Raw genomic sequence first — 23,353 nt, 5'->3', positions numbered from 1 at the left:
AAGGTTAGAGAAATTTCTAGGTATTGCAACTGCGATAAAATGTTTTCGATGTAATCAAATACTTTATGGTTAGGTGAAATTGCAATTGCAAAACAAAATATTATTTTAGATTTACAATCCTCTAAACTACTTAAACGACCCGCTGCAGACTAGCAAACAAATGCCAAATTTATACAATCCGCCGCTCTATGCTCGTCCAAACTAGAAACCATAAAAATACAAAACAATTAAAACTCCAAGTCACCACCGTCGAATTTCTACAACTATTTTCTAAACACAAAACAAAAAGCTTTTCGCGTATTTAAGTGAGTCTGATTAAAGTGTGTATGGCTGTGTGGCGGCTGAGACCAAACACACCTGTTGCTGCGGTGCATTGACCGCGTTTCGCTTTTTGGCAAGAAAAACACTCAACAAAAAGGCATTTTAGGCAAAAGGCGATAAATATTGTGCGTCCGAATGAAACTTCAAATATGAATACAGGTACATGGACTTTATATAATCATGATTTAGATAAAGTTGATACATATTTGGGATATTCCATTTCGTTTTAAAACTACATACATACATGTTTTAAATTGAAATTTTGTTGGACCACTATTTATACCGTCGACTTCAAAATGCTGCTAATTTAATGATCTATTGAAACATTACGATATCTAAATGATAATAATACATTAAAAATGGCATTTTAATTTGTTTGATAATTTGTATAACTAACTTGCTTTTTAATACATGTAAACAAAATTTTTTTTGTTCTTTATATATAAATATTGTATTGTCCTTTAAAATAAATGTTCCTTTACAAATTTTGCTGATTATGTATGTATACATAAAAAAAATTTCGTTTAGAAACATTTTTTTTAATTGAATAATTTTTGTTGCTTAATGAGTTGAGTGGCGGCTGGAAGTATTATTTTGCCACTCACAAATTCCAGAAATGCCCCCATACTTAACAGTTTGATTACTAACTTTAATAACCTATTTCCGCCACCCGTTGTGCCGCCCATTACTACCCCACTGATAATCCCGCAAGGAGACCGTAAGGAGCAAGCCTCGTTAACACCGCAACAGCAACAATCGCCGCAGCAGTCAGAGCAACAGCAACCAATTACCCGACACGATGCCTTGGATAGTTCTAGTGCTAACAATAAACTAAATCATAAACACAATAACGATAAGGATAAGGATACCACTAGCGATAAGAGCTGGGAGACGGGCAGAGATTTATTGCCGGCCAGTGTTGTCATCGTCGATGAATCATGTGCCTCGAAAAGTCAGAAACAACCAATCGAGTCGAGCATTGTTTCGCGAGGTGGAGCCACCTCCTCATCGCAACGTCGCCGGCAATTGCAATTCCAGCGACAAAAGGAGGCCAAACTTTATGACCGAGGAGATGGGGATCGAGAACGGGAGCGGGAGCGGGAGCGGGAAGCCTCCACCTCGACCTCAACCTCGACCTCCGCCTCCACCACCACCACGAATACTGTGATGGGTGGAGGCGAGCTGGTGAACTGTATAGCTTACGATGACAACACCCTGGTTATCGAGAGGAAACCCTCGCCCTCTTCCCCGTCCACCAGCCGGCGGTATCTGAAGGCCGAAACGCCGACGCGTGGTAGTCGAAAGTACAACCGCAAGTCATCGGCGAAAAGTGATTTGGAAGTGGTCGTTGTCAAACCGGAACACCATCATCAGCATCGATCGCCGACGGTAACGCTTCCGGTTCCAGCTTACCCACTAACCACGTCGGCATCGGCAGGATCCTCGCCCACGGGAGCGGGATTGGGATTGGGAGCCGGGCTGGGAACTGCCTCGGGAACAGTCCTGCAACAAAGGTACATACAACTCCAGCTGGAGAACGAAAAGAAATACATTTTCCATGCAATGCAAGAGTTTGATTACATGGAACAATCTAGGCGTTCTGGGGCATAGTAAGTCGGAACAAGACCCCACCATTAACTATCGTACTCCTATCGTGACTCAATGTTGTCCCTTGTGCTCGTCGTCTTATTGTGTGTCTCATATGTCTGAAATCGCATGCCAAGTACTTAATGTGCCATTTGAAACCCTCGTTAGGGACTTAGGGAATTCAAAGTTGGGTTTTAATAGGCTTGTTCTCATCTCAATGCAAAAATGCGTAAGAAAAATGTACATCATTTGCTTGTCCAAATCTCGGCATTCATCAAGGTGTTTATTTATGACGCCTTAAATTATTCCGCTAAGATTAGTCATTATTAGATAAACAAGTTGGTCAGAAAATTAAATAATTCTGTTTGCTTATTGAAAAAATGCGATAAATTATTGCAATTTACCATGACTTTACTCTATTTGACAAAAACATGTGTTTAAGGAACTTGTTCATCTATTCTCATTCAATTTTTAAATAAACTTAAAGGGGAAAACATTCAAAAAAAATTTCGAGTTATTTGAACCACATTCTTAACTGAGGAATGACATTGTAAAATATATGAAATAGGATATAGAAAAGGCTAATGTATAATGGAACACTTTAAAGCTAATTGCTAAGGTGCTTTGGAAGGGTAAATTACTTAAAGCTATAAATTAACTTGACAGCTCTAGAAATGTATCCTATTTTGCCACATCCCACCCTGTAGAATAAATGGTTGATGCCAAGTGCAAATCGAATATTTGATTAAGATAATTGAATGCATTTTCCCCCGTACCACAACAGCTGCAGTACAGTCGATCCATCCGAGGATCCGAATCAGCCGAGCGGGACCAGGAGGCGACCCACCAGCACCGAGCTTGCCCTCAGCAACGTCACCAGTCAGATTGTGAACAACGCCACCTACAAGCTAGACTTCAAGCAACGTCGTCACAAAAGCAACAACGGAGCCAGTGAGTCAGGATCTTTAACTGGAATAGCCCCAGGACCGGCGACAAGTCCCGGAGCAGTAGGGCCCTCCAGCTCCAGCGGCAAACGCCGCAAGTCCAGTTGCACATCCTGCGGCGGAGGTGGCATAAGTGCCCCGCCCCCAAGACTAACGCCCGAGGAGACTTGGCAACTACAACCGCAGAACAGTGTTACCAGTGCCGGCAGCACAAACAGTAGTTTTAGCAGCGGCGGCGGACGCGACGATAATAGTAGTTATAGTGCCGTGGGTGGCGATAGCAGCAGCAGCAATAGTTGCAACTGCGATATCACCGGTGATAACAGTACATTGCATGGTTTTGGGGTCGGCGACGTTTGTAGTTTTATCGCCGATTGTGACGACAATAGCGAGGACGACGACGGCGATCCGAATAACCAGGATCTCAGCTCGCAAACCCTGCGCACAGCGGCCATCGTAGCGGCAGTTGCGGCTGCAGCCAAGGAACAGGCCCAGGAGCAATCGCTCGCCGACTGCGAGAGCTTTAGCGATCGGCGCCAGGATGCCGATGAGGATGTCCGCATCATCCAGGATAGCTGCGGCGGCAACAACGACTCTCTCGAAGACGTCGGTGAGGTGGACGACAACGCCGACGTTGTCGTGAGAAAGAACTCGAGAAATCGTCCCTCGATCAGAAGGACATGCAGAATAACCGAGGAGGACGACGACGACGAGAACGCGGACTACGGTGATTTCGATCGGGAGGATCAAGAGCTAGACGACGAGGAGCCCGAGGGCACGACCATTGACATTGATGAGCAGGAACAGCAGCAGGACCAAGAAGATTCCGCTGACGAGGAAGACGACGACGAGGACGTCGACGAATACTTTGAGGAGGAGGAGGACGACACCCAGGCCTTTTCACCATTCTACTCCAGTTCCGCGGAGCTAATTGATAATTTTGGTGGCGGTGCGGGCAAGTTCTTTAACATTATGGACTTTGAACGTGGAGCCTCCGGCGCCGGAGGCTTTTCGCCAAACGGCAACGGCGGTCCCGGCAGCGGAGATGTTTCACGGACGGCGAGATACGATTCCGGGGAGGGAGATCTGGGCGGCGGCAACAATATCATGGGTAAGTATATTGCCACTTCTAATGTGTTTTTAGCCTACTAATGCAATGCCATATTCCCTTTAAGGCATCGATTCTATGGGCATTGCAAACATTCCGGAAACCATGAACGGCACCACAATTGGACCAAGTGGAGCTGGTGGCCAAAAAGCTGGTGCTGCTGCAGGTGCCGCCGGCCAAAAGAGACAACAGCGCCGGGGAAAGCCGCAACCAGACAGACCACAACGAGCATTATTTTGCCTGAGCGTCAAAAATCCCCTGCGAGCCTTGTGCATTCGCATCGTGGAGTGGAAGTATCCTTTTCATAACTAGACTTGAACAAAAAACATTGAGCTTGTTTTTCCCCATAAAATACGAATTATTCAAAATAATACTTTCTGAAGCTTCAATATATTTCTCTCTTTTTCAATACATTCATTTTAAAAAAATCTGGTAATCCTTAACGCTCTGTCCTTTCTAGACCATTTGAGTTCCTCATTTTGTTAACCATTTTTGCCAACTGTATTGCCTTGGCTGTTTACACCCCTTATCCAGGAAGCGATTCAAACGTGACGAATCAAACCTTGGTAAGTCCTACCCATGGCGTTGGGTATTCTGATATTATATCAATTTTATTATGGCTTAATAATGATTATGAATTTCTTTCATGTATATCTCTTACGTTCATCTCATACGCATCCGATTCACTCATGCCATAAACTCATAAATCCACCAACGAAACGATCCATGAAATGAAACTCTGAATCCCTAATACAAACATATAACATATGCACTACAACAATACGAAAACCGACACCGAATAACAGGAAAAAGTTGAATATATATTCCTCGTTATATTCACATCGGAATGTGTTATGAAAATTTTAGCATATGGTTTTGTGTTACATAATGGTGCATATCTAAGAAATGGATGGAATTTATTAGATTTTACAATTGTAGTTATAGGGTAAGCATATTAAATATACCAGTTAAAAGCGCTTAGCGCCCAGGCCCACTACGGCTTCGTTTTAACTATTTTCTATGTTACCTTATATGCAATTCAATCGAAATTGACCAAATCAGAAAAGAAAATCGTAAAACGAAAAGAACAGAAACCAAATTATCGAAATGAATAATGTCTAGACTGAGACACGTATGAACTTTGTATGCCATACATTTTTCCAGGGCAATAAGCACTGCACTCTCCCAATTGATGAAGGACGCCTTTGATGTAAAGGCCCTACGTGCCTTTCGAGTGCTACGTCCACTGCGACTTGTATCGGGTGTACCAAGTAAGGGCTTCATTGCACCATCGAACATATTCTAAAAATAAAAAATCCTAAATCCTCTGGCATGGTGGAGCGGAATTCTAGGAACTACGGATGGAGTCGTAGTTAAAATACTAAACAGATAAATTATAGAAACAATCTAAAAATAACGTTGTAGCTGAAAACTTCTTGAACTAAAAATGCCGTTTGTCCGATAGAAAAGAGAAACATATTGTTAACAAATTTAATAAGAATTTACATCATATGTACTAATATTTCTGTGGCGTATTTTCTGCTAAACATTGATTGTATGTTCTGAATACTTACCCGCCCACCATGCTAATAACCCAATCGAATATTGGCAATACATAACGCTATTCAACAGGTCTACAGGTTGTGCTGAATTCAATTTTAAAGGCCATGGTGCCACTGTTTCACATTGCACTCCTGGTCCTATTCGTAATCATAATCTATGCGATCATTGGCTTAGAGCTCTTCTCTGGCAAATTGCATAAGGCGTGTCGCGATGAGATCACAGGTAAGCGGAGATCCCACCATCATAACCGAATCGTACGATTTTTATACGTTGTACGAATATCATTCAAATGTCTTGAATGCTACCAGATATGTCGCATTTCAAAATCATCGTCCAAAGAGGTTCTATCACTAGTAGATTAGAGCGTGGAAATCGCTGACTCTTACTACACCAAAATGCGCACGAGTAAGAAAATGCCTCGATCTCCGCCTAATCTTCTAGTTAATAAACCTGCAAAATCCATTAATTGCTTGGGACAAGTCAAATATGCCAAAGATACATCATATTCCGCCAACGACTCTGCACAACAAGAAACCCCAGATGGCACCCCACTGAACACAAAAGATTTCTCAGAGATATCACCTCATTTAATTCCATTTCACCACATTACTAATGCATAAACCCTAAACCACACAAAATCCAATAAAACGGAATATAGGTGAACACGAGGAAACCATCCGGCCCTGCGGAGTGGGTTACCAGTGTCCGCCGGGCTATAAGTGCTACGGCGGATGGGATGGACCAAACGATGGCATCACCAACTTCGACAACTTTGGCCTGGCCATGCTAACGGTGTTCCAGTGCGTCACCCTCGAGGGTTGGACTGAAGTCCTGTATAGCGTAAGTGAAATAGAAATCCCAAGAAAACAAATCTTTCAAGATATTTTCGAATATGCTCAAGAATTTTTATCTGTAGCCATAGCCTAACGAAACCCTATTTCTCAGATCCAAGATGCAATGGGCAGCGATTGGCAATGGATGTACTTCATTTCCATGGTTATCCTCGGTGCCTTCTTCGTGATGAATTTGATTCTCGGTGTGTTGTCCGGTGAGTTCTCCAAGGAACGTAACAAGGCAAAAAACCGGGGTGACTTCCAGAAGCTGCGCGAGAAGCAGCAGATCGAAGAGGATTTGCGGGGCTATCTCGATTGGATTACCCAAGCCGAGGACATTGAACCAGACGCTGTGGGAGGCCTGATATCTGATGGCAAAGGAAAGCAGCCCAACGAAATGGATTCCACCGAGAACCTGGGCGAGGAAATGCCCGAAGTCCAAATGACTGAATCACGCTGGCGCAAAATGAAGAAGGACTTCGATCGAGTCAATAGACGAATGCGAAGGGCCTGTCGCAAGGCAGTCAAGTCACAGGCATTCTACTGGCTCATCATTGTTTTGGTCTTTCTCAATACTGGTGTCTTGGCCACGGAGCATTATGGGCAACTCGATTGGCTGGATAACTTCCAGGGTAAGTGTATAAGTAAAAATATTGTACTTCAAAATATATTTTTGCTACGTCATTTTTAGAGTACACAAATGTGTTCTTCATCGGTCTGTTCACCTGTGAAATGCTGTTGAAGATGTACAGTTTGGGCTTTCAGGGCTACTTCGTTTCGCTGTTCAATCGTTTTGATTGTTTCGTGGTGATTGGCAGTATTACAGAAACCCTGTTAACAAACACGGGAATGATGCCTCCATTGGGTGTCTCCGTGCTGCGATGTGTACGTCTCCTGAGAGTCTTTAAAGTAACTAAGTAAGTCGAAGGATTTATCGATTGTGACATAATTCAACGATTTTCTTAATTATTCTTCACATTTAGGTACTGGCGGTCGCTCTCAAATCTCGTTGCTTCCCTATTGAACTCTATACAATCGATCGCTTCACTTTTGTTACTGCTCTTCCTATTTATTGTGATATTTGCTCTGCTGGGCATGCAAGTTTTTGGCGGTAAATTTAATTTTAATGGCAAAGAAGAGAAGTCTCGAATGAATTTCGACTGCTTCTGGCAAGCTCTACTCACAGTCTTTCAGGCAAGTTGATTAGGCTCCTTGATTATCCATGATTCGTAAACAGAATGATATATTGAATTTACTCCAGATCATGACTGGTGAGGATTGGAATGCTGTGATGTATACGGGCATCAATGCCTATGGCGGTGTGTCCTCTTATGGTGCCTTGGCCTGTATTTACTTTATTATTTTGTTTATTTGCGGTAATTACATCCTGCTAAACGTGTTCTTGGCCATTGCTGTGGATAATTTGGCCGATGCCGACTCGCTCTCTGAGGTCGAGAAAGAAGAGGAACCCGTAGGTTTTCATGTTGTTCCACAAGAACACTTCCTACAAACTGTTTTAATTATTTTAGCACGATGAATCTGCTCAGAAGAAGTCACACAGTCCAACTCCAACAATTGATGGCATGGATGATCATCTCAGCATAGATATCGATATGGAGCAACAGGAACTGGATGACGAAGACAAAATGTAGGAAGCCAAACCTCGTTTCGACACTCAAACAAACAAATGAATATTTAAATTTAAAAAATTATATTTCAGGGACCATGAAACTCTATCTGACGAGGAACACCGTGAAATGTGCGAGGAGGAAGAGGAAGGTAGGTCATGTTGAATTTTATTAACCAAACCCCGACTAAGCTCAGTGTAAGAAGTAAATATTATCTAAGAACTACATTTTAAGTACTTTAGCTTATGCCTAAACTTTCTAAAGAAACTAACTCTTATCAAAACCAAACCAAAAATATTTCCTAAAACAATGCCGCCGACGCCTACATCATCGCTGCTATTTTTCGGAAAACTCGCACCCAAAAATAAAACAAAACACAAACCACACAACACTTGCAATTATTAATCAAAAGACTCCAATTCCGAAGTATCAGCACGTGTCACTGCACGACCCCGGCGATTATCCGAAGTCAGCATGAAGAAGACTAAAAAGCCCATTCCGCGAGGCAGTGCCTTTTTCATTTTCAGTTACACGAACAGGTAAATCAATCAAGCAATCAATCAACGATCCATCAGCGATCGACATACTACCGAAAACACACTCGCACACCCTTTAATATGGTCCATGTGTCTTGTGATTGGAGTTACTTTATTCTACATTGATTTTCAACCGTTTGTTGTTCGCATGTGACAAACAATCGATAATAATTCCTAATCGAGCTGTATTTAATGCGTACTGCGAATGTATATAATTTGTATAATTTTTAGTTTCGATAAAACCCAATACGACGATGATTATATGTTTCATTTATTTCATTTTCATTGGTTTTGCATTTTGCTGTTGAGGTTGACCTACTTTAAGTATAACTCTATAAGCGTCACTCTTTCTTTTAAATGGAAGTATTATATTAAGTATAGGTACAAATCGAACTTCAAATAAAATTCCTTTGTTTATTTAGAACCTAAGTTTATTTTTAAGTTACTTGTAGTTTAAAAGTACAAATGGATTTTGGACAAATTCTTATAAAGGTGTTTATTATTTTTTCCAAATTGGCAACTTACATATATATTCGTAATATATGATAAAATTTGTATTGCATATAGTGGATGAAGAAGGCATGATTACAGCACGACCCCGACGTATGTCCGAGGTTAATACGGCAACGAAAATTCAACCCATACCGCCGGGCACATCATTTTTTCTTTTCTCACAAACGAACAGGTTTTTATGTTTGAGTTTTATTTTTCCCCCCAAGTATTGAAAGTCTCCGAAAATACTATATATATTTGTGTGTGTGTGTGCGTAGATTATGTTTAAAAACATAATTTCAATAATCATGTATTTGTCCTTTTGTTTAACCACGTTTTGTATATTGTCATAAGAAATAATTTTTCGGTTTTATTTTGAGAAGCCCATTTTGGTAGACAAAATTTATTTCCAGTCTTAGCTGCTTTTTTTTCTTGATTTTGTTTATAACTTGAATTGTACAACTTCTAACTGCATGCTAGACATATATTTGTATTTTTGTGATTTTACTTCTGTGATTAAAAAAAACTTTGGAGCACGCTTCTTAACACTCTACTCTCCTATATTTGAACAGATTTCGAGTCTTCTGCCATTGGCTTTGCAATCACAGCAATTTCGGCAACGTAATCCTGTGTTGCATTATGTTTTCATCGGCTATGTTGGCCGCAGAGAATCCTCTGAAAGCCAATGATGACCTGAATAAAGTAAGTAGCTCCAGCTCCAGCCAAAAATAAAAACAGCGTCAATGAACTTAAAGGCTTGTAAGTTACGATTGAAAATCGCAAAGAGCTGATATTAGTTTTCACTTCTACTAGAAACGCTTTCCATTCGATGTTCTTCACAACTGTTCATTTGTTTTTGCAGGTGCTCAATAAATTTGATTATTTTTTCACGGCAGTTTTCACAATAGAACTGATTCTGAAATTGATTTCATACGGTTTCGTATTACACGACGGAGCCTTTTGCAGATCCGCATTTAATCTATTAGATTTACTTGTGGTCTGCGTGTCATTGATTTCTCTAGTGTCCAGGTAAACGATAATCCATATAACTACTCTAACCCAGTAGTTGTGATACTAATTACTTCTGGAACATAAACTATAACGTCGATTTCAACTGCAGTTCGAATGCGATTTCAGTCGTGAAAATTCTACGTGTGCTCCGTGTTTTAAGGCCACTCAGAGCCATTAATCGTGCCAAGGGACTGAAGGTAAGAAATCTTTAAAACCACTTCAATTACGCTATTTACTTTCTGACACATAATAAAAAGCTTCTAAAGAAAATTGTTGTACTTCTTCTTTGAGTTTCAGTTTTATTATATCAATTTTTAGTTCATTTCGACAATAATAATAATGACAATATTTATCTCAAACTAATATGCAAGTTAAACATTTTAAATAATAATAATCCCAAAGAAGTCTTTTTGGGCCTTTAATTAACTTTAGAGTATGCCAAACCAAAAACCTTGAAATGCTGGGTGTAGGGTGCACCTCAATAAAGTTATGAAAATATAAATAAAGCAACATAACGTATATTTTTGAACTACACACAGCTGACAAATCTATTTCTTAATTTCGAGTTTTACTCGTAACACCCTAACGAAAATGGGCGTGGAATAGGAATGTATGGGCGTGGCTTGGGCATAGTTAACTCTATGTTATAACCCCTGATACTAAACACATGACCAGCAAAATGTTCGCGCAATATACGGAAGTCAGAAACCAAACATGCCTTACTATAATTAGATTCATACTCGTATATTAAATAGTGTTTTTACTATAACTATATATCGTCGTATCACATACAGCATGTTGTTCAATGTGTCATAGTCGCTGTTAAGACTATCGGAAATATTGTGCTCGTCACATGCCTACTGCAGTTCATGTTTGCCGTAATAGGAGTCCAGTTGTTTAAGGTATGATTTTATTTTTAAGTTCCCAATAGGATAGTATTTACTTAAGAACGCAAGACTAGGGAAAAATACTTCTCATAGAGCATATGGAATATACATATATTCATATTTAGAGCAGTCAATTTAATACATCTCATCAACATAATTATTTACAATGAAAAAAACTCCTTTTAAAAAAAATTAGCAAAAACCAAAAAGAATCTGTTAAAATTATTACTAGAATCAAATTATCGCATGGAACCTTCATTGACTTAAAGTCCTAAGTTAATTTAGTTACTATACATAGTTTTATTTAAAACAAATTGTTTCTATTCAAAATATTGAAGATTTGTTTTAATTTTTGTGTGTAAGAACGAGTTTTTTCTAAAAACCTTGCTAACCTACATTGTTGTTGTTTAAAGACAATTTTGTTTAATTTTTTTGCTACTAACGTTGTCTAAAAGCTTTTTAATTTGTTATGGGTTTTAAACATGTTGACTAATTTTTGTGTAGTATATTGGTTTACTTTTAACTGAGAAAGTTAAATTGTACATATCAACAACTTTTGCTGGCTAGTATTGCTTATTAATGCTCAGCATAATGTAGTTAAAGTCAAGGTATAAAGTCGGTATCAAATATGAAGCAGGAAATAGTCATAAACTGAAAAAGTATTGCTCACAAAAAAATACAGAACGTTATTAGTCTTGTATCAGGAGAAAAAAGAAAAAACATAATTTTAAGCCTCCAGTTTTTGCAACCGTAACACAACTCACACGACTTAATACACATTATGCCATTTATTGTACTATTAACTCTTATATATTCCACACCCATTTTCTGCGTTTGTACACGTCTAATGCAACAAATTCACAATAGATATCGAAAATCGATCATAAGCACACATACACACACACATACAATATATACGCTATAAACTCAATAGCACACACCTCGGCACAAGAGTTTTGGGTCTTAGCCATTAGCTACAAATCAGCAACCTACCTTGCACCCTAGCATCAAGGCCAATCCGTCCTATAGTGAAAATCTACCCCGATGTAAAGAACCTTAAGTTTGCGGACCATCAGTAACAACAACTCACAACTGCATTACGATTGTTATCAACCTATTGGATCCACTGTAAAATTAACCATAGGTCTAAAATATATATGTATAAACATTTGTTCTAAGATGTTTCTTGCATTTAATAGATAAATTTGGATAACTATGGATTCATAAAATAATAATTTAGAGTGTACTGATTTTATTTTTGATTTTTTGTTATCTTTGCCTTGTCAAGATAAAACTTTTAATTTTTATTTTTGAGTGTATTTTCTTTTTTATTATTTTTCCTGTAATTGTACAAAATGTAATCCAATTTCAAAAGATTTCCCAATATTTTAAACGTATTTTCTTCCCTTTTTCTCTCCTTGAACGTGTTTCGGTTGTTTTGAATTGAATTTTGCGAACCCCAAATAATGTCGTGTTTCGATAATGATATAATGGAAAATTCGTTTGATATCATCCACCAAATTGGTTCTGAAAAACCACAAAAAATCTTGATTTAAAAATTAAATTAAAATTCTTATTGTCGTTCATACGTCATGAATCCGAACAATAAACCAATTGGCCTACACTAATAAATTATTAAACTTCTGCAGTATGTGGTCAAGTGCGTTGTAGTCGCAATCAAAACCATTGGTAATATCATGTTGGTGACATATTTGTTACAATTTATGTTCGCTGTTATTGGAGTACAACTCTTTAAGGTAATTTCTTTTGAATTATATATTAAAAGTCATTGGTAAAGGGGAACTGAAGACGGCTTTAAGTGTGCGCTTTTATTTTTCAAAGGACCAACTATAAATATAGGAAAATTGCGGCTTCTGTGTGCTATGAACTTTGTAGATTCTTTTCGGTATTTGTGTGTAGGGTAATTTTGTACTGAAAGGTAACTATTGTCGGTGTTTGACTAAAAAAACCTTTCTCTAAAAAAAAGTCTAAGTCAGTTTTTTCACATCTTCCTCTTAATAGAAACAAGTTGCTTCGCAATAGCTTGGTAAACAAAACAAAGTTTCGAGGCTTTACCATCCAGCTCAGTTTTGTTCAGCTTTCCAAACTAACCTCTAAGGCTAAGTTAGCTCGCTCCTTGCCAACCCAATGTAATATATTTATATATTTTCAAACGTATGTAACACTGTTTTCAACCCAATAACCCTTGTTGGTGTCCCGTCTGTAAATAATGCTCTGTCCAATAAAAAATAAACTAAAACCTTTGTCGTCTATCCAAAAATTTCGAGCAGTGTATGTAAATGTGTTTGCATATGAAACACCCTGTACCTGTGTGCATACATATAAGCAAAAATATGTAGAACTAGATAGTCTATTAAAGTAAAGCATTTTTTGAACTAGGTATTAGATGATAATTCATACAATAAAGCAATTTTAATGTTTGTGATCCCTGGGAAAGCAAACTCCATAGAATATTACCTTACAATGAGATTGCATTCCTTGATATGTCAACTTTACCATTTTATTCGCTAATACTTGAATATCTTCTCGTCCCCTGACGTCCCACCTCATTTCCTAAACCCCAAACCAAAAACAGGGCAAATTTTTCAAGTGCAGTGATGGTTCCAAAATGACGGAAGCAGAATGCTAGTAAGTATGCTTTTTTGCTAGTTAATTGTTTTGTTTTAATGCAAAATTATTATTTTTAGCGGAACTTATCTAGTCTATGATGATGGTGATGTTCATAAGCCGCGACTTAGGGAACGGGAATGGAGTAACAATCGGTTCCATTTCGATGATGTGGCCAAGGGAATGTTGACTTTGTTCACAGTGTCCACCTTTGAGGGTTGGCCAGGGTGAGTACCTGTCAAAGTGCTATTTTTGACTAGCATTTTTATATATAATTATATATTGCAGTTTGCTGTACGTTTCAATTGATTCGAATAAGGAAAACGGCGGTCCAATACACAACTTCCGTCCGATCGTTGCTGCCTACTATATAATCTACATTATTATTATTGCCTTCTTTATGGTGAACATATTCGTCGGTTTCGTTATCGTCACTTTCCAAAATGAGGGTGAACAGGAATATAAGAATTGTGATCTGGATAAAAATCAACGCAATTGCATAGAATTTGCCTTGAAAGCGAAACCCGTAAGACGCTATATACCAAAGCATGGTATACAATATAAGGTCTGGTGGTTTGTAACGTCATCATCCTTTGAGTACACAATATTTATACTGATCATGATAAACACGGTAACGCTGGCTATGAAGTTTTATAATCAGCCGTTGTGGTACACGGAACTTTTAGATGCCTTAAATATGATATTTACGGCGGTGTTTGCTTTGGAATTTGTTTTTAAATTAGCCGCATTTCGATTTAAGGTGAGTGCTACTAAAAAGAGACAAAACCAATTAAGACTAATATATTTATTACAACACAGAACTACTTTGGAGATGCCTGGAACGTCTTCGACTTTATAATCGTTTTAGGCAGTTTCATTGACATTGTCTACTCTGAGATTAAGGTTCTTAAACTCGTAACCTAGAAAACGACTATCTATAATAATTTTAAAAATATTTGCAGAGCAAGGATACTTCTCAGATAGCAGAATGTGACATTGTAGAGGGCTGCAAATCTACAAAAAAATCAGTGAGTTTGTAAAAAATTGTAATATTAAATGCAGTCAAAAAACGCCCTATTTCAGGCTGGTTCAAATTTAATATCCATCAACTTCTTCCGACTGTTTCGAGTGATGCGACTTGTGAAACTTCTCAGCAAAGGCGAAGGCATTCGAACATTACTGTGGACTTTTATCAAATCTTTCCAGGCACTACCTTATGTAGCCCTGCTAATTGTTCTTCTATTTTTCATTTATGCGGTTGTGGGGATGCAAGTAAGTCTTATGTTTTGACATATCTGGAAAGATTCCTTTATTAAACTTAATTTTTTCAGGTTTTTGGCAAAATTGCTTTAGATGGTGGCAACTCCATTACGGCCAATAACAATTTCCAAACCTTTCAGCAGGCTGTTTTAGTACTATTCCGATCGGCCACCGGAGAAGCTTGGCAGGAAATCATGATGTCCTGCTCGGCCCAACCGGATGTGAAGTGCGATATGGGTTCAGATACGCCGGGAGAACCATGCGGCTCCTCTATAGCCTATCCCTACTTTATTTCCTTCTATGTTCTCTGCTCGTTTTTGGTAAGGATACAAATAACGGCTCCGTTCTGTTTTTTATATATTAAGGAAGAAAATAAATGAATATCTTCTTTTCAGATCATCAATCTCTTCGTGGCCGTCATTATGGACAATTTTGACTATCTGACGCGGGACTGGTCCATTTTGGGTCCCCATCACCTGGATGAGTTCATTCGTCTTTGGAGCGAGTACGACCCGGATGCCAAGGGGCGCATCAAACACTTGGACGTGGTCACATTGCTGAGAAAGATCTCCCCACCACTTGGCTTCGGCAAACTGTGTCCGCATAGAATGGCCTGCAAACGGCTGGTTTCCATGAACATGCCCCTCAACTCAGATGGAACGGTTCTCTTCAATGCCACACTTTTTGCGGTCGTACGCACTTCGCTGAGCATCAAAACGGACGGTAACATCGATGATGCCAACTCCGAGCTGCGCGCCACGATCAAGCAGATCTGGAAGCGGACCAATCCGAAGCTCCTGGATCAGGTTGTTCCACCGCCGGGCAACGATGACGAGGTGACCGTCGGCAAGTTCTACGCCACATATCTAATTCAGGACTACTTCCGCCGCTTCAAAAAGCGCAAGGAACAGGAGGGCAAGGAGGGTCATCCGGACAGCAATACCGTCACTCTGCAGGCCGGCTTGCGAACCCTACACGAAGTGTCCCCAGCTCTCAAGAGAGCCATCTCCGGTAATCTCGACGAGCTGGACCAGGAGCCGGAGCCCATGCATCGAGTACGTTAGCAATAAAGTTAGATATTTGAAAATAAATATTTTTCTAAACTATTTCTTGCAGCGCCACCATACGCTCTTTGGCAGCGTGTGGTCATCGATCCGCCGACATGGAAATGGAACCTTCAGGCGAAGTGCCAAGGCCTCTGCTTCTCAGAGCAACGGAGCTCTGGCGATCGGTGGATCCGCGTCCGCAGCCTTGGGCGTGGGCGGTAGCTCGCTGATGCTAGGGAGCGCCGATCCCGCTGGCGGGGACTATCTGTATGACACCTTGAACCGCAGCGTGGCCGATGGAGTGAACAATATAACGCGGAACATAATGCAGGCCCGATTGGCGGCAGCCGGAAAGCTGCAGGACGAACTGCAAGGGACAGGCAGTGGCGGAGAGCTAAGGACATTCGGCGAGAGCATATCCATGCGACCGCTGGCCAAAAATGGAGGTGGAGCGGCTACTGTGGCCGGAACACTGCCGCCTGAGGCAAATGCCATTAACTATGAGTGAGTATGCGGGGGTGGATAATTTCACAGGCCATACATACGAAAAAAAAAAATTTTAAAACACGAAGCTCCATTACCATAATACTCGTTACTATGGCTTGCTGTTTAGTGAGTTTATCCATATTCTTATTGCCAACAATTAGCGTTTTCTGTTTTGTGGCATTTTGTTTGGTCACCTAGTGAAGAGCGCCCTAAAGTTTGTAATGGACAAAAGGAGCCGAGCCAAGCTCAACAACTGACTTGGCACCACCAAAACTAAATACGAGTTTTCAATTAGTTGACTTAGCAAACTTAGTTGCAATCACAAAAACCCTTTAAATGCATACTTTTTGCCACATAAACTAGTGGAATTCACGACAAATGATACAGAAACGACCAACCTATTGAGCAAAAAAGCAAAACATAAACCAAACTTTTACTCAATCCCCGAACAATAATTTCAGCAACCGCAATCGTGGTATTTTATTGCATCCATATAACAATGGTAAGCCTAAAATGCTGCAAATTGCAATAATAAAATTAAAACATTACAAAAATAAAATCATAACAAAAACAACAACAGCAGTAATCGCAACAGCAACAACCAAATGCACCTTTTTTAATTAACATCATTTAATGTGTTTTATATATTATTTCTTTTTAACCGGGCAAAATTCTAAAAATAATTCCGATCAAATTGGTTCGTTTGTTGTTTTTATACACCTCAAATTTGACCCTAACAAAATAGCAACACAATTTTTTATAACACCAATCTAATTGTTTACGAAATTATGAATTTTGTTTTACATCCGATTATGTAGCTGCTGCATTCCTATTAAACATATTGCAAATTAAATGATGTACAGATTCTCGACCACTGCGTTCTCAGATTTGTTATTGCCTGCGGCATGTAAAATTGTTCAATACGACTTTTCAGGTCAATTGAAAAATCATTAACTAATCAGATGAGACGGCCAAATGTTATATGTTCTTATCGTGTTTACCTGGCTGTTTTCACATTGGGACCAAATTATATTAACTGAATCGCAAATGAAATTGTCATTATGTTTCACATCATTGTAGTACACATCGACTAGATTTTAAATATAACATAAATAGACTAGTTATTGTAGATCGAACTCGTAGCTTAGAAATATTGAATACAGCTTTACACACAGCTAATAATTATAGTTCTATAGAAACGCTTCCGCTGCATTATAGTTAAAATCGAGCCGAGCACACAAAAACATACATAAAGCCATTATATTAAGAATTTTCAGAATTTCAAAAAAGCAAAAACACAGGTAAAAATTTATTGAACGTGTTTTAAAGGGGAACAAAGATTATTTATTCTTGACATTAAAAATCGTAATAGATCGGAATTTTTTGTTTTGAACAGATTTATAACTTCATTTGATGTACATAATTGTTTTGATTAATGAAAGAGTTCTTTTTTTCTATGATGCAGAAAATTTATGAATTTCATTCTTCAATTGGCTATTCTATCTTAAATACTATCGATACAAAACTTTCCTTCCAAACTTCTTCCCGATAGCAATTGTGTTACTCACAACTTAACTAACCCTAAAAACCCATTTTAAAATTTAGATCTTCCCATTATATCAACCACTATTAACCCTGGCGTATGTGGCTCCTTTTGTTAATTACAAACTAATAAACTGAACTAACTCATCAAAACTCATAAATTTTCAAGAAGTACAAATTCGCCAAGACAGGATATTTTTTAAAACCAGTCTAATGTGTCTGATAAAGTAATTTGTTTTTATAACTCTTTCTCATAATCATTTTTTTTATAGCATAAGTGATTCGAGTTTAAAAACCACCGAGTGCTGAGTCTCGAACCCTGACAAAATTCTTCAGTGACCAAAGAGTCTGCAAAGAGTTCGAATCAAGACTGGTTTCCCTTTCCAAATGGGAATCCTTTCCAAAACGTTTTATTTGTTTCATTATTTTCTGTTAAGTTTAACATGCGAAAGAGAGAAACAATTGAAACATTCCGTTGTCGGTAAAAATTTTAATATTTTGTGAGTTCCTATATGAAAGTTCCCTGATAACAATAATATGGATTTAATGACATAACACCTACAACAAGAACAACAAACTACAACAAGTACCAGAAACAACTTTAGCAACAACAATCGTTTAACACGCAACAACAACAACTACAAGAGAGAGAACGAACGTAATTAAACGCAAACCCAAAGCAAACCCGATATCGATGTCTATATATTCAACATACATATATATAAATTTTTTTATATATATTTTTTTTTTAAAGCCGTGATGTTGTGCCCATCTACTCATAAGCCTTGGCCTTGGCTTTATTGAGCCATATCCCTTACAAAAGTGTGTGCCTTGCGACCATATAAACCACATCTTATTCATGTAATACTAACCAAAAACCCAATACTCCATTTGTAAACCCAAGCTGCGAATCTGAACGTTGTCATCGTTGTTATTGTTACAGAAATGTACTCGTACGTTTATGTTTTCCTATGCTATGCGAAAAATATGTACCAGAAAGTGTATTTCGAAAATGCACTATTATCTCTCTGAGTATTGTATTGTTGTTGCTTTCTTTTCTTTTTTGTGTGGGAACCATTGTCACACGGATTGGGGCCTTCGGGATTTGACATCTTCTATACAAACATTAACACACTGTGAATACAAAACACGCCTCCGAAAATTACTATAACAAGTGCTTAGTTGCTCCGCCTGCATTGTTTATAGAAAGTCTAGCTTAATTGCGTATAAGTGTTGCCTAGTGTTTTTTGAGAACATTGATTGAGCATTGCCGTAATATAACCAATAACTGCTTGCTTAATCTAGATACAAACTTATAATTTTAGTTGTGCTTATGATAATAACAATGTATGCAGATCGTGTATAAAGAGCTTGCAATGTCGAATGCTTAACTAACCAATAACAGTAATCAAATTTATCAACAAAATAAAAAAGCTTGATGATCCTTGTAAGCCAAAAAGGAACATGTACAATCCTATTTAGCAATTAGTTATTCGTTTTAACTGCATTTAAAAATAAAAATCATAAATACTCTCCTTGATTTATGTTATATATTTATTTTTTTTTTTTTTTTTGATAAAGCTTCTTTTTTTTTTTTGTAAAAAAATTAAATTAATTAATTCGATGATCAGTGTAGAGTTTAAATACTTAAATGTATAGGGTAGATTGGCTTAGCGCTTAAAATAAATAAACACCTGGATCATCAAGCTCAAAAAACGCGTGTATAAAAATCATGCATATATCCACACCAAAAGGATTACATTTACTTACAATTGACCTGCAAATTTTCTCATTTTATGCAAACATGCAGTCTACGCACCCAATGGTGCTCTTCCTGGCCACGAGCGCATGATCCAATCGACACCAGCTAGTCCCTACGATCAGCGTCGTTTACCAACTTCATCTGATATGAACGGCCTAGCCGAATCATTGATTGGAGGGGTAATGAATGAAGTTGCATCAGTTGCAGCATAATAAATCTCAAAATTTCAGGTACTCGCCGCTGAGGGATTGGGTAAATACTGCGACTCCGAGTTCGTGGGGACTGCTGCAAGGGAGATGCAGGAGGCACTGGACATGACGCCCGAAGAAATGAACCTGGCCGCCCACCAGATCCTCTCGAACGAGCACTCGCTGAGCCTGATCGGCAGTAGCAATGGGAGCCTCTTCGGAGGATCCGCCGGTGGCCTTGGAGGGGCTGGATCTGGAGGTGTGGGTGTGGTTGGGTTGGGCGGTAGCAGCAGCATTCGAAACGCCTTCGGCGGAAGCGGAAGTGGCCCGTCCTCGGTGTCGCCGCAACATCAGCCTTACTCGGGCACTCTGAACTCACCACCGATTCCGGATAATCGTCTGAGACGTGTTGCCACAGTCACGACCACAAACGATAACAATAAGTCCCAAGTTAGCCAAAAGAATTCGAGTAGCCTAAACGTTAGAGCTAATGTCAATAGCCAAATGAACATGTCACCAACTGCACAACGAGTGCAGCAACAATCTCCGCAAAGGGGACAGGGTAATCAGACCTACTCCTCATAGCACCCACATTGTAAACTATACATACAGAATGTCTTCTTGATGGAACTTTAAGTGTGCATTCAGCGAAGGCTGAAGTTTATTGGCTAATTTATTTGTTATGTTTAGCGAAGAAAAACACATTAGTCTTAGCATCGGGAATTGTTATATTTGAATTGTTTACACAAGTGGGAACTAAACCAACAAATCGTGTATAACTTGTATAAAGAAAATCTGCTAATTGTATATGTATAAATATATTCATGTTTTTGCCTTTTTGAGAAATCTATCGTGGGCCTTCGTCCTCTAACGAGCCAGAAAAACAAAATCCAACCAAACAACTGAACAAATTAGGGGAAAATGTATATTTTTGGATAAAAAAGAGGAAACCAACCTAAACTGATTACGTTTAACTTCTAATTAGAAATAAAGATCAAAACCAAAAGTATATAAATAAAAACCACACCAATATAATTGATTAGGTAATGATCACAGAAACGTAAAATAAATAATTATACATTAACATTGAACATTACATTATTGAGCGACAGTGTAATTACCTATTTAGATTTAGACGCATTTTATTTTTTAAGTATTTAAAATATGAACACTTTACGATAAAAGGAATTGTTTACGATATATGTAGCAGACATACATATACATACATATGTATAAAATTCATAAATGTAATAGCATAATTTCAAACTGAACCAGATCCTGAAGCCCCTTAAAAAATAAACTGAATTTTAATTGTTATGATTGAATTTTTACAATAAAACCGAGAAAAATGTGAGAAAATATAAACTGAATTTAAAAAGCATTAATTTCATTTATTAGATTAAAAAAATATCTTTACGTTAAACAGAATGTTTTCATTTGATCAATTGCAAATTTATTTTATAATTTACCCTTTATGCCGATTTCTCGGAGAGTAAATATGAAATCCGATAATCGTTATTCAAGACGATCTCAGTATGAACTTCGGAATCTGGGGAACAGAAGGAGAACAAAATTGGGATTTACCATTCTTACTTATATATATAAGAGCCAACACTTGATAATTGCTTTGATTAAATTTGAATTTATTTTTCTTGCTTATAATGCTTATAGCCTAAAGATTTTGTAAAAATGTTATGACATGCAAGCGGAAAACACAAGAAGGGGAAAACGGCTGCTTATTTAAAAATTCAAATTAATTTTGCCAGTGCGAAATCGATTTAGACTGAGCAGAGAATATCGAAAAGCATTCATATTTATTAAAAATCCAACGGATTTAAATATATGTCTGGATGTGAAAGCAACTTCAAAGTGACCTTCTGACTTTTCTCTTTTTATCCGATACTCCCGAGAGCGCGCACGTGTTAATCTGCCACACAAAGGATTTAGAGTGCCTTCTCCACAAGGAACAACAAAAAATAAACAAATAAGCCCCGGAACAACAGCAGCAGCACCAGCACCAGCACCAGTTCAAAGTAGCTAGAATATTGCCATCGATTTTCTGTCTGGTGCATTTTCTTAACGCCACTTGCCCAGGCCCTCTTTTTCCCAATTTTTCAGCTTCTTTCTATGCTTTCCACTGGCTTCTGCACGTTGCAATTTGGCGCTGTTCCTCGGTTTGCCAATGCCATTGTTTGACTTGGGCTAATACGAGTATGAGTGAGCCTCAGCTGCAATCGAAGGAGGAAAAGCTCAAAAAAGGAAGAGAGCGGTGTTGCCCAAGAGTGGGTGGAATCCAACTGAGATTTGCAAGGACTGGACAGGACAGGACAGCACTGGACAGGATAGTAAAAGGACACGCCACGCTGTGGCCCACGTCCCACGTTCGAGGATAACGCAAGAAAATGTTCTTAAATTAAATATTTGCCTGGTACAAATCGGGCACACAGCCAGCTCCTTTGGCATTGGTGGGTTAAGAGAATATGCAACTAATCATCATGACATTCACAATGCCCCTCCATAAATATTTCACATGCTCTCTGGCGATTTCCGTGCAAATATCTATCCAGCAATTGCATTGTCACTGTATATGTGCGGAAATCTTTTATCACGTAAGTGGTCGCATGTTTTGAACAGAAACTAACTTTAAGTCGAGCTTAGAGGGATTTTCTACTGAAGCTGGGCTGTATTCATAAGCAAATGAGCCTCCTGGTGTCCATCTATAATTAGTATCAACTGAACAATAGTGATTAATTATTGCTTAAACTATAACTAGATGCATACCAATGCGATTTTAAATTTGTCCGCCGCCCCGGCCTAATTTCATGCGAATAGGTTTGAAATTAATATTAATCCTTGAAATTATTTCGCAATATGTATTTAAAGCAAGCTTAACTTTTATTTATATTGAGATATCATTTTATTTTCCCTTTTTTTTATTTTTCTTCCCTATTTCTATCGATTAGGGAAAAAAATAAAATGTCTCTTTCCCACTCGCACTATATGAGTCTGATAGCGGTGTCTGATGTGTTTTGTTATACCCGTTACTCGAAGAGTAAAAGGGTATACTAGATTCGTTGAAAAGTATGTAACAGGCAGAAGGAAGCGTTTCCGACCATATAAAGTATATGTATTCTTGATCAGGATCAATAGCCGAGTCGATTTGGCCATGTCCGTCTGTCCGTCCGTCTGTCCGTCCGTCTGTCCGTCCGTCTGTCCGTCTGTCTGTCCGTATGAAAGTCGAGATCTCAGGAACTACAAAAGCTAGAAAGTTGAGATTAAGCATACAGACTCCAGGGACATAGACGCAGCGCAAGTTTGTCGAATCATGCTGCCACGCCCACTCTAACGCCCACAAACCGTATAAAGCTGCCACGCCCACACTTTTGAAAAATGTTTTGATATTTTTTCATTTTTGTATTAGTGTTGTAAATTTCTATCGATCTGCCAAAAAACTTTTTGCCACTCCCACTCTAACGCCCACAAACCGCCCAAAGCTGCCACGCCCACATTTTAGAAAACTGTTTTGATATT

At 38.6% G+C, this 23,353-nt stretch overlaps 1 protein-coding gene across 9 annotated transcripts; it reads left to right on the top strand.

The window, feature by feature from the left end:
- The first annotated feature begins 350 nt into the window (after positions 1 to 350).
- LOC120443887 (voltage-dependent calcium channel type D subunit alpha-1) lies at positions 351 to 20,417 on the top strand. Of its 9 annotated transcripts, XM_039623311.2 has the most exons (33): positions 356 to 480; positions 1,034 to 1,835; positions 2,693 to 3,963; positions 4,028 to 4,253; positions 4,421 to 4,526; positions 4,767 to 4,906; positions 5,125 to 5,231; positions 5,593 to 5,745; positions 6,182 to 6,363; positions 6,469 to 6,988; positions 7,048 to 7,273; positions 7,340 to 7,550; positions 7,618 to 7,827; positions 7,886 to 8,004; positions 8,077 to 8,135; positions 9,088 to 9,205; positions 9,585 to 9,714; positions 9,875 to 10,041; positions 10,133 to 10,220; positions 10,818 to 10,925; positions 12,560 to 12,667; positions 13,507 to 13,559; positions 13,619 to 13,765; positions 13,827 to 14,298; positions 14,358 to 14,441; positions 14,501 to 14,566; positions 14,622 to 14,810; positions 14,870 to 15,118; positions 15,194 to 15,853; positions 15,915 to 16,348; positions 16,792 to 16,832; positions 19,683 to 19,813; positions 19,865 to 20,417. In XM_039623311.2, the coding sequence occupies exons 1-33, from the start codon at positions 471 to 473 to the stop codon at positions 20,405 to 20,407; spliced, it is 8,130 nt and encodes a 2,709-aa protein (XP_039479245.1). In that variant the 5' UTR covers positions 356 to 470; the 3' UTR covers positions 20,408 to 20,417. The 9 variants fall into 9 exon arrangements, 7 of the variants coding, with proteins under 7 accessions (XP_039479243.1, XP_039479244.1, XP_039479239.1 ...); XM_039623305.2 differs by lacking the exons at positions 9,088 to 9,205; positions 10,818 to 10,925 and adding an exon at positions 8,397 to 8,523 and having other exon boundaries at positions 355 to 480; XM_039623307.2 differs by lacking the exon at positions 10,818 to 10,925.
- Positions 20,418 to 23,353: the final 2,936 nt, after the last annotated feature.

Source organism: Drosophila santomea, chromosome 2L (assembly GCF_016746245.2).
Source record: "Drosophila santomea strain STO CAGO 1482 chromosome 2L, Prin_Dsan_1.1, whole genome shotgun sequence".
Taxonomy (NCBI): Eukaryota; Metazoa; Arthropoda; class Insecta; order Diptera; family Drosophilidae; genus Drosophila; species Drosophila santomea.
The sequence above is the reverse complement of the archived record's forward strand: the minus strand, read 5'-3'. Positions and strand labels throughout refer to the sequence as shown.

What these genes read in the sequence shown, in the direction of transcription:
- LOC120443887 (XM_039623311.2), top strand. An exon ending in ACGTGACGAATCAAACCTTG is followed by an intron (nt 4,527 to 4,766) that starts GTAAGTCCTACC and finishes ACCGAATAACAG; the next exon opens with GAAAAAGTTGAATATATATT. An exon ending in ATGTTCTCTGCTCGTTTTTG is followed by an intron (nt 15,119 to 15,193) that starts GTAAGGATACAA and finishes TCTTCTTTTCAG; the next exon opens with ATCATCAATCTCTTCGTGGC.